Source organism: Hippocampus bargibanti, linkage group LG02, assembly GCF_051943395.1.
Source record: "Hippocampus bargibanti isolate YZ-2025 linkage group LG02, ASM5194339v1, whole genome shotgun sequence".
NCBI classification, from domain to species: Eukaryota; Metazoa; Chordata; class Actinopteri; order Syngnathiformes; family Syngnathidae; genus Hippocampus; species Hippocampus bargibanti.
In genome coordinates, this window is record NC_142735.1 from 20,522,849 (window position 1) to 20,534,529 (window position 11,681).

Sequence of the window (11,681 nt, forward strand, 5' to 3'; positions counted from 1 at the left end):
TGTGTTTCACATTGTACGTTAGCCTCGAGCTAACAAACGTTTGCTATACAGTGGTAACTCTACTTACAAATATCTCTTCTTCCTTTCATTACATTCTCTTTGTCTGCGATATCTGGACGAGTCGTTCGAAGCTTTATAATGACAAACATCTATGCCAATGTCCGTTAGCCTGTCTAGGGTGTTTCACATTGTACGTTAGCCTCCCTCCAGCTAACAAACGTTTGCTCTACAGTGGTAACTCTACTTACAAATGTTTCTTCAAATGAAATTTTCAAATTACAAAATATGTCAACAGGAAAATAATGCCTCTTCTTACGAAGAACATTTTAAGATACTAAAGGTAAAAATACAGTATTGGTTGCTAGTCGCAACTCCGTCTTTCTTGGACGCAACATAGCAATAGCTACTGTGGCTATTACCGAGCATATTCCTCACATCCCATTGGCTAAGAGGGCCTTCTACCGTATTTGTTTTTGTGTGTGGATAGAATATCTTCATATAGCATCCTCGTCAGAGGGTACCATTGTACTCAATTTTGTTTTTTTATGCAAGTCACACTTTTCTCTCATTTTTCGTAACAGTTGTTGTAGATGAGTTGTGTTCAAATCATCAGTCGTAAAGAGAAGAATTAAAATGTTTCCCCCCCACAAAATAAAGAAAGAATAATAAAATGAATGGTATTGGCCAAAACAGACTTTTAACTCATTGTTTGAAAACGATTGAAAGAAAAGAGGGTGGATCTGGAATGCTAAATAATTGACAGGATGTATATGATATTCGTTATCAACATCAACTTAAAAACACCGCGCATTAAGACTACGCCATCCCTTGAAAATTTTGTTTATGTTGTTGCTGCCGTTGACGACCATGGTCAGCAAGTGGCGCCAGTCGGCGCTTTTGAGTAATCGCAACACACACACACACATTTGAGTAATGTGTGCTATCATCACAGCAGCATGGGGGCATTTTTGAATGGGAGGCGGCCATCTTTGGCACAGCGGCGTGACATTGAGGCAAATTGCTGGGCTCGTTTGCATGCGGGGGGCGGGGCTAAAGAGGTTGTGCACAAACATTTTCTTTCGATTTTTGACACGTGTTGAAAGTTGGGCAAGGAGCATTAATGTTCATTAAAGACGACCGTCCGAAGATTGTCATCTGGAATGGGATTGGCAACGAAATGTTCAATTAATTAGGTTTCCAACCTTAGCAACACTTATGTGCGTTAAATTCGTACCGCTCTTGAATGTTGAAAATAATCACAAAAAAGATTGCCGTCAACAAAGACCAAACTGCATAGAACGTTGACCCAACCAACACTGATGACAGTTTCACATTAACATTAGCCAAATAAAAATCCGCAATGGCATCACCAATTTAAAAAAAATGACACACTGGAAGACATGAACAAGATACTAACAACATAACCGTTGATGCCGACAACGTAAACAGCGTCAGCAACATGTGCACACACAAACACACACACACACACACACACACACACACACACACACACACACACACACACACACACCTGCACTAATGAGTGAAGACCACCTCATTTGAATACAAAAGTGTTGATTAATCTAACAAGCTTCAAATGCTTTCACACCCCATTGTCTTACTTCTTAGCTGATTAGCATCGCTCTCTTTCTCTCACACACACACACACACGCACGCACTCACGCATGCGCACAAACACGTATACACACACACATGCAAAATATAGTATATACATTTCCACTGCATACTACATATATACACATCTAAATTCCATATAAATATATGTACAGTACCCGTATATGCACATGTATTTCCCCATTGCGGGACGAATAAAGGTATTCTGATTCTGATTCGGTTTCTGTATTACTACACCATACATATATAATGTTAGTGATGCTGTGTTATCGCTTATTTCTTCTTCCCTGTGACTTAAGTGTAATTAGCATGTAATTATACTGTCATTATGAGGTGTTAACTCATTTACACCTTTGAATCTTCTTTTGGCACCAAATTTTTCCAGGGCAAAGTCGATGTTTTGCGAGCTTGTCTGCTTTTGGTCGCCATTGACAACAGGAAGTCATTTGATGATTTATGTATCCCGCCTGGTCCATTTAATTACTTCCGCTGCATATTTTTTGAAACAGGTATTTAGGTAAATCATAAATACCGAAAAACGTTCACATGCTTTTTTTTCCGTATGTGCATCAAGTACTTCAGTTACTTAAATACATGAAGAAAGAAAGCAACACTTTAATTGCATGTATATTTATTTTAGTTTCCAGTACAGTGCGTGAAGTTTACTTCAGGTACATGTAAGCACTTGTAGGCCTGACTCGTGGGCATAAAAGTGGGCGGGCCCTAAGCTGTCAATCAAGCACACAAAGAAAATAGCAGAATCAATAAGATGTCAAATGAAAACTAAATCACTTATTTTGGCGGGATGAAATTTTGACTTTTACTGTTCCTTCCTTTCTCTGTCATCCATGGATGTCCTGGTTTGTTTCCATGGCAACACAACACGTCATATTTCATTCTATCTTCAAAATGGAATGTTGGGTGGGAGGATTAAAAAAAAATAAACAGATAATGGGACATTAAAACTGACTTTTATTTTTCATAGGTGAACAGGGGAAATCCAAACTTTTTCGTCTTTCTGGCCCCGCCCCTTTCGTCAAAGGAAGACCGCTTTCAAATCATTGTCATTCAGAATCAACGTCGTGCATGACAACATTGCCATACGATCTCAGACTACAAGACAGCGTAAAGAGCAATGGGAAAAATCCCTCCTTTCATTTTAGGCTAAGTGTGTCTCTGAATGGGTCAGACTGTTGGAAAAATGAGCCAGAAACTCGTTGCTATCACCACGTCTCTTTAGTATTCCAGCTTTTCAGTTTAATTGAAGTTTGCTGGAAATCCTGGAATGTATACATGCTAGTGCGTGTGTGCTGGTCTTGGTCCCAGATGTCCACCAGGCTGGCGTTCGTCTGTTCGCAACAGATGCCATTTGCTTATTTTCACTTTATTCATATATTTCTTTCTTCTTTTATTTTTTTAAAGGAGTTACATGATGTCAAAGTGACTTATTAATATTTTGCATCAAAATATTTTATTGCGTTCTTGAGGTGGCTTGAAGGTGGGGGACAAATTCATTAAAACACTACTTTCGGTCAGATTGGCTCGATTGTGACGCCACAATCGAGCTAATTTACATAACCCCGCCCCACGCACCAAGTCTCTCAGCCAATGGCATGGCAGCTTGGCCGTAAGTGATCTCACATCATGAATGAGAATTCAAGTTTCCATGCGGGTAGTGATTATTGACGCATCGTGTCACGCTAGGAGGCTAACGTTAACTCACACCGGATACTTTTTTGTGTCTATTTCTTGGCACACTTGAAAATCAAGAATGTTCTTTCTCCTTCATCTCAGTCCGAGTGGATGGTAAACGTTGTGGGGGTCAACGCGGGTGTTTCCAGCCAGCATTTGTCACGTTAGCTCAGTGGTCGTCGATATCGGCGACGTGTTCGGCAGGGTTCTGGTGCGTGGCGACTCGCCACCTGCTGACGTGCTGGCTGGCTTTGGAGCGCTTGTGTTCCGCTTCGGGGGCTTCCTCCTCCAACTTCTGGCGCTTATGTTTGGTTCTGCGGTTCTGGAACCATACTTTCACCTGCGCACGCACAAATGCAGGTGGAAGGAAAGACTAACTTGGCTATGTGCTCATCCACTGAGGACCACTTAGTTGAAGTTTGCTCACCTGTGTCTCCGTAAGGCAGAGAGCTGAGGCCAGCTGTTTCCTCTCTGCTCCAACGACGTAGTGGTTTTTATCAAATGCTCGCTCCAGACGCAGTAGCTGCGAGGGTGAAAATGCCGTACGGATGCGTTTTGGTTTCCGGGAGAAAGCGCCATGCAGCAGAAGGTTCTCTGCACCGGCATCGTCACCTGAACGGACCATACGGGAGGTTACACGCAGGAAATCGCTCCCTAACAGCAAGTGAAGCTCACACAAGGGTTTAAGCATGTTAACATGCTAATGTTAGCAAACACATTCACAACTTTGAAACAAGAGCGGGGCACCTCAAGAGCACCTACTTGGCCTGTTTTAATTGTGGTTTATCTTGAATTCTCAAACAACAGTTAAACTCCAACCATAAAAACAAGAATGACAAGAAACAGGTGAAATTTTGCTTAGCACCGCTAATGTGTTAAACAATGCCATGAGCTTACTTTCTTGACAGGTTGGGCTATCTTCATAAAAATCCTGATTGTTTGAATCTGGTGTCTTGGGGTAGGAAGGCATCTGACACAGAATGTACCCCTGAACTAGACCGACTCTTACACTCTAAAACCAATCTTATACCCCAGTATTAACCACACAGCCTAAAACCAACATTAGGCACTCGACCAAACTTGGTGAATCAACCTTACAAAGTAGTGCCAATGCGAGCCACTAGGAAGTACTGTACATTAAACCTGAGGACCAATGAATAACTATCATCAACCTGGATACTCAAAGGAGAAGCTTAAATCCTTGAGCCAACTTGACACTTTGGAACCAACTTTCCACCGAAGAACCAACCTTACAAACGAGGACCAGTGTTAGTCTCTAGGACCAACATATTCCACCCTGGCCTTAACCTCAGAGCAGTGTTTAGCACGTTAGCGATGCTAATCCAAGGTAAGCCATTTTCATGTATGTATTTATTTTTTTGTCATAGTATGGATTTTAAGGTTGGAACCTGTGCAGTGTTTGGAGGATTTGGAATACAATAGGAAAAGTTGAAATGATCGTTGAAATGATTTGTTTGAAGCGTGTATGTGACAGCTAAATGTCGGCCAATGCGGTGCGTGCGGCGCGGTCCTTCATTGCAAACTTTGATATCATTTACATAGAAACAAAAGTGTAAATGGTCAGCCCGAATAGATCGTCCGCGACCGTCACGCCGCACGCAAAAAAGTCGGTTGACTTGGTGGCCGCCGGGACAAAGACGACAACAGTGACGGCGAGCGCCAAGTGGCGGACATGTCGCATTCACATGCAAAGTATACACTGAGGATCAACGGCAAACCGAATCGCTGACTCATTCGCTAGCCACTATTTGAGGAGTTTCATTTCGGTGTTATAGATAGTCTGTAAAGTGTTCCATTGTAGTAAGTCGGGACTCGATAACGGATTCCAAACCAAGTCCATGCTGTTACTTTGCAACATCATGTTTTTCATTGACCTTTCGCACAGCGAAGTCTGGAATTGTTGCGTCACACGCGTGTATGATTTTGAAGTGCGCCTTTCAACACTTTCATGTCTTTCAATTCATTGATTTCCTTGATGTGCGTCTCACCGTGACGCATAGCACACGCTTGAAAATGGTATAAAAGCAGCTGTCGCAGGACAGAGAGATTGGGCGAACCACGGGGCAGACTCATCTCGGACTCACGCCGGGCGTCGGACGGACATCACGGCACGACTTGCTCAACTCCACGCCACGATCAAGCTCTGCGCGTCACCTGCCTGGGAGATCTGACAACGAACCTACTTACAAATAAAGAGAAGCATCAAACTCTTTAGAATCATCACTGAAATATTGTTTTGGCAACGGCTCGGCCTTCGTTGAGTAATATCATGATAAAAAGTTGGAAGTATATCTTTGTTACCAGATTCAGAATCTGAATTACTAACTGAAAATGTTGATCATCAATTCAATGTAGACTTTTTGGCTTTAAAAAGTCAACATTCAGCTCAAAAAAACAAACGTGCAGCTGCAAACCGGCAGAAAATGGCGCCTCTGAGTCACTGAGAGGATCCAAGCCAAAGTAATCAAACTCAGATAGTTGGAGCTGCGTCACATGATTGCCATGCAATGGATTCATCAGTTGCTTCAGTCTGGCTCACCTGGTGGTCTTTGACAGATGAATGTTGGAATTTTACAAGCAGAAAAGTCTGCATTGAATATCTAAAATCTCAAATTCAGTGTGAAGAAAAGTCTGATTTTCAATTTGATGCCGCACATATTTTTCGATACTCGTTTGTAAAATACTCAAGTACGCATGCGAAGAGGCAGTGGGCGGGGACATTGCTTGGTAGAAGCAGATGGCACTGAGGACGATGATGACGTAAAACTGGCGTCCCCTCGCACAGGAAACAAGTCGGGACTAGTGAGTGGGATCGTTCAAAACACACCTAATGGTACTCATTAGCATATTTCAACCACACGCTCATGTGCATGTTAGGGAACAAAGCCTGGCCAGGGTGGGTGAAAGAGAAAATGCCTTGTTTCTCGTTAGAACGACACTCAAATACATCCACACACTGAAAAGGTTTAATAAATCAAAGAAGCGGTGTGCTAACGTGCTTTTGTAGAAAAACCAATACATGAAATAAGTGGATCAGATAACGAATGAATCGATAAACTCCAGTAAATAAAAATGTTACCTCAATCCGAATGATCAATAAAACATGGCAACGGTAACACACACACGCGCACACGCACGCACACACACACACACACACACACACACACACACACACACACACACACACACACACACACACACACACACACACACACACACATTCCTGTTTCAATGATTTTGTGAGGTCCAGATGACTGCAGATAAGGAGTGAGGACCACCGTTGCTGATCAGTTTAGAGAACTTGTATTCCATTTAAACACTAAATGTCACCCCATTTCCCACTTGAACTTCTTTAAAAAAAAGAAATAAAACGTGGACTTGAACCTTAAATAATAGCAGGAGTGAGGTTTCTGAATGGGTACATTCAAAGTCCTCACCCCTATTGTGAATTTGGTTAAAATATCGTTATACATTTTGTGGTATGAACTTTTTCCTTTCATTAACCACGCACACACATACATAAACACACACAGTGAGTAAAAAGTGTGTGTATCCAAGTGAAATGAAAATACACACTAAAACATGATTTTGGGTGAATTTGTGAGGACCTCTCTGAAACTTTAATAGATGCATATATAGACCCTCTAGAAGCCTTTTGAATGAAAAACGTGTGAGGACCAGCCAAAAGGTCCTCACTTGTCAAAAATGTCCTCATTTCATATGGTATAAAATGTTAGTGGTCCTCACAAGACTAATCATACAAACACACACACACACACACACACACACACGAGAAGAGGCCGACTTGGTGCCGACTTGGGCTCAGACTCGCCATGCAGGCCTTCAGGGCCCTGCCGTCCCAAGTGTGGGTGTTACGTCACGTTAAAATCACGTTTTGTATATAGTATTATAGCCATCGATATTCGATGACGTCACCACACTGATGTATGGGTCAAATTCTGATCAACTCATCCCCAAAAGAAATAATACTAATAATAATAATAATAATAATAATAATAATAATAATAATAATAATAATAATAATAATAATAATAATAATAATAATACATTTCATTTAGAAGCGCCTTTCAAAACTCCCAAGGACACTTTACAGTCACAGGATATTTTTCTGCGGGTGAGCAGCGGCAGCCACAGGCGCTATCAAAGCAAATGCAGGCAAGGCACAGCATGCATGCATAAATACCAGTGGGGTAAAAAACACTATACAATTCATACAATGCTAAGGAAAAAACTCTCGTTCACCTTTTTTTGTTGAGTAATTTTAGTTCCATATTTTATTCAGTTGGAAGTTGGAAGTTATCATCTCATCTAACGGATTTGAAATACACAAATAAGATTTAAATCGACAAGTTTACCGATGTCTTGAAGTGATTTTTTTCATAACAAACGTCCTAACAGGAAATAGTTTTGTATCAACAAACGAGTACAAAAGTCGGTTACAATTTTTGAATTCACATACAAAAAAAAACAATACACAAGTAAAACTAACTTTTTCACGAGAATTTAAACGTCATTTGGAAGAATGCATATTTAATTTAATTTTAACAAACTTGCTGGTAGAAAACAATTATGGGCCATTTTTGTTTCGTCACTTTATCTTCTTTTCCTTTCGGCTTTTCCCTTCAGGGGTCGCCACAGTGAATCAATGTCCTCCATCTAACCCGTTTCATCACTTTATAATTTTGCTGATTTTTTTTTACGATGTCTGATCCGATTTTTAACAATAAATGTTAAAAGTGATTGTTTGGAGTCAATAATAAAAAATAAATAAACCAACAATTACGAGAACTACAACGAATCATTCATTGTTCCATCTCATTTATGATTTCTTCTTAAAATCAATAAGAGCTACATATGGCACCGATTTTTTTAAAAAAATCATTGTTTTGTTGCAAAACAAATGGATTAAAAGATGCTGATGTATTTTGCCCTGTTATAAAATAAGAACTACAACATAAACGCTGGCTCGTGAAAGAAAATCACAACATTTGAGCACTTTTCCATCACGTGGAAGCGACTTTCGAATAAAATAAATGCTTGGGTGTGCTCTTTTTTTCGTATAAGAAGCAATTACCATTTGGATCGCCCGAGATGTCTTTTTCTAAGTCAAGGCTTCGTTTGAGACATTTTTGGGTCTTGTCATTCTTACCGTGGTGCTTACCTGCCTGCGTGTGCATGTATCTGTGGTGGTTGTGGAAGATCCACGAAGCTGGGGGTCCGCCGGCGGCGGCAGCGGCTGCAGCGGGGTACAACAGGCTCACCCCGAGTCCGGGATGATGTCGACCGAAAACGTGCAGTCCTAAATTGGGTCCGGCTGACTGGTACGAGGCCCGGATAGGGGGGGCTACGTGGAGCGGGTGTAGGGCCTCCGGAAAGCGGAGCGCGGTGGGCCGGATGGGCTCCTCAAAGGCTGCCCGGACGGCTTGGAAGCTGGCGGGCCGCGGCCGCTGCTGCTGTTTCCCGACCAGAGCCTCGATGGAGAAACACTTCTTGACGCCTCCGGGTGGCTGCGGCTGCAACATGGCGGCCGGACGTACCCCCCCCGATACCCCAACGCCCGAACCGCACAACTAAACCATTTCGTTCCCCGGAGCACCTGTACGCGCCCCTCTCCGTGCGCGATACGCTTCCTTATCCTGGCGCGGATCACGTCGATCAAGTGACGAGCGATAAAGAGAATTAAGTCCAAGCGCGAAGTGGACCCCCTGCGTAAAGAAACTTCTCGCCAAAACGGAGCCAGCGTGCGCGCGCGTGTGTGCGGAAGAGACGCGCAACTCACCTGCCAGAGCTTCGCCCTCCTTGGCGAGGTGCGCCACTCGTGCCACGCATGCGCACAAGACGACAAGTAGGAGGAACTGCCTTCTCAAATCAAAACAAGCCAAAGTCCCAAAATGATTTCAACTTGTCAATCAAAACCCCAAGCTCGAGAATTTAAATCATCTAAAATTCAAAACAACCCCAATGGAAATAAAAATAAATTCAATGTTAAATCTTTTTTGTACCATTGGTTTCAACTACTCTACAAAATCGAAAGAGTCGCATTGGCTCAACCAATTACTCAACCTTCAAAATAAAAGTACCATTAAAAACACAACACACACACACACGCAAACACGCAATGTCCACATCAATTTTGAAAACAAGAAGACAACTAAACATCAGAGGATCGATTTTTGACGTCGTGTGGTCGCGTTTACATTGATTTAAAGTTTCATTAAAATGATACGCACGGTTGTTGGTAAAAACACAGCTACTGCAGTTAAATCAGGTTGTTTATTTTAATAATTCATTTGGTGGCGCGTCGCAAACTTTCCCTACATTTCAAATGTATTTTGGGTCGTTTTGCGAATTGTCAAGAGCAAAAATGCAAGAAATTAAATTAATGTATATTTTTCATTGATTTTTGTACAAGTACCCTAAATGCAGAGACATTTACAAACAACACTCGCACGTACATTATATGTACGTACGTCTGCATCGAAACGAGTTGTATATATCCTCCCTCAACATTAGGACGAAATTGGTGAATAACGATTGTTACGGCGACGTAATATCGTCATTTTATTACATGAATCCTCATTTGGTGAACGTTGAAAAGATCAAACTTTGTCGGGATTGAGTTACACAATTTTGATAATTTTCGTGTTTAAAAAAATCCAAGAACGACTGTGTTCAATATACACTTGGGTGGCGAAAAAGTTTCAACTCTTTTAAGCGGAAATGAAAATGGAAGAATGATGTTACGGAATTGGAAAATAGCGTTGTGTTAATCCAAATTGGCTGTAGTTTTTCTAGATGTTCCACTTTTTAAAGTGCTGAAAACACAGAAATGTTAACATTGGCATTATTGTTATGTTCCATTTTTTTTGCAGAGACGGTATCAGTCCTTTCAAGCACACCCAAAGTGCGTTCTGTCATGTTGTCTGTCATGCGTCAAAGAACCCAATCTTATTGTCTGTGTATGTATTAACTGTAAAAAAAAAAACATTTCCAAGCAAGTTTGCCAAGGGTTAATGTTGGAATGATTTTGAGTGATACCAGGTAAGCGTTATTCAAATCGATCGTAAATAATACAAACGTTCCACTATCGCGTTGGAAAACCAAAAGACACGAGTAGTGGAAAACATGTTTGAATCATTTTGAATATTTTTAAGGACAAATTATAATAAAACACACACACACACACACACACACACACACACACACACACACACACGCACGCACACACACACACACACACACACACACACACACACACACACACACACACACACACACACACACGGGACGGAAATGGGGTCCCTGAGGAAATATCAGTTTTCTGTTTTTGTTGTTGTCCTAGTGCCAATCAAAACGGCTAGCATACATAATTAGCAGCAAAGTTCATTGCTACTTCTCATTTGACTCAGCATCACATGCACAGGTATATGAGATTGTACTCAAGTACCAATATTTGCCACCTGTACCCCGACTTCTCTCTCCGTGTCCCACCTCGACGGAACCCAGTGTGAAGCACTTCATCCTCATTAGAGACATTCAGCATTAGCATTTTGTGCCCCAGGCGGCACGTGTTTTCTCATTCAAAGAGGATGCCAAGGACGAGACCACGCCCACCTCTTGGTCATCAACAGGAAGTGGATTTAGAGCCAGTGTGTGCGAAAAAGCGTCATTATTATTATTATTATTATTATTATTATTATTATTATTATTATTATTATTATTATTATTATTATTATTATATTGCGTGTTGTGTTAATTTAGCAGTTTTTAGCTTTTGTGTGCTTAAAGGACAACCGACGTCTCCGGACAAGTTGTGTCCATAATTTGTAAAATGGCTTCAAATGACTTCTACTGAATGTATTTTAATAAGATTCCACCGCATATAGCTATATTTTACATTTTAAGACTCGCGCTGAACATTCAGGAAGTCTTGTTTTTGAGTTGGTGACGAGTTCGGACGTGACGTAACTAAAGGACCGCCCCCTGACCGTAAAAAAGACGCATTGTAGAGGTCCTTCCATCACGTCAATGTATTTTGCTGTACTGTTTGGTTTGAAAACCTTGTGTTGCACCCAAAAGCCGCCAGAAGAGGGCATCCAAGCTCCATGGAAGGAATTTATCAGATTGGAAACGGGCTGATTCATTCCTCACAACAGCGGTGGCCATTTTTAGGTGCGACATTCCCCCCGTCCGTTTGCCTCAAAACGGCACGGAATAAATTCTTTAATCGATTGCAGCCATGTATGCTTTCCTCTTCAGAACTATTTGAATGATATTCATAACTGGATGTGTAACAAGAAAGCATATTCTCT

General features: G+C 41.4%; 1 protein-coding gene across 4 annotated transcripts; it reads right to left on the bottom strand.

Moving 5' to 3' along the window:
• Positions 1–2,271: 2,271 nt before the first annotated feature.
• Positions 2,272–9,151, bottom strand: emx3 (empty spiracles homeobox 3). Of its 4 annotated transcripts, none has more exons than XM_088989896.1 (3): positions 8,519–9,151; positions 3,755–3,939; positions 2,272–3,667 (listed from the first exon to the last, which is right to left on the bottom strand). In XM_088989896.1, exons 1-3 carry the CDS (start codon positions 8,889–8,891, stop codon positions 3,497–3,499), a joined length of 729 nt encoding a protein of 242 aa, XP_088846022.1. In that variant the 5' UTR covers positions 8,892–9,151; the 3' UTR covers positions 2,272–3,496. The 4 variants fall into 4 exon arrangements, 2 of the variants coding, with proteins under 2 accessions (XP_088846022.1, XP_088846023.1); XM_088989897.1 differs by having other exon boundaries at positions 8,531–9,149; XR_016114194.1 differs by lacking the exons at positions 2,272–3,667; positions 8,519–9,151 and adding an exon at positions 5,433–6,232 and having other exon boundaries at positions 3,799–3,939.
• Positions 9,152–11,681: the final 2,530 nt, after the last annotated feature.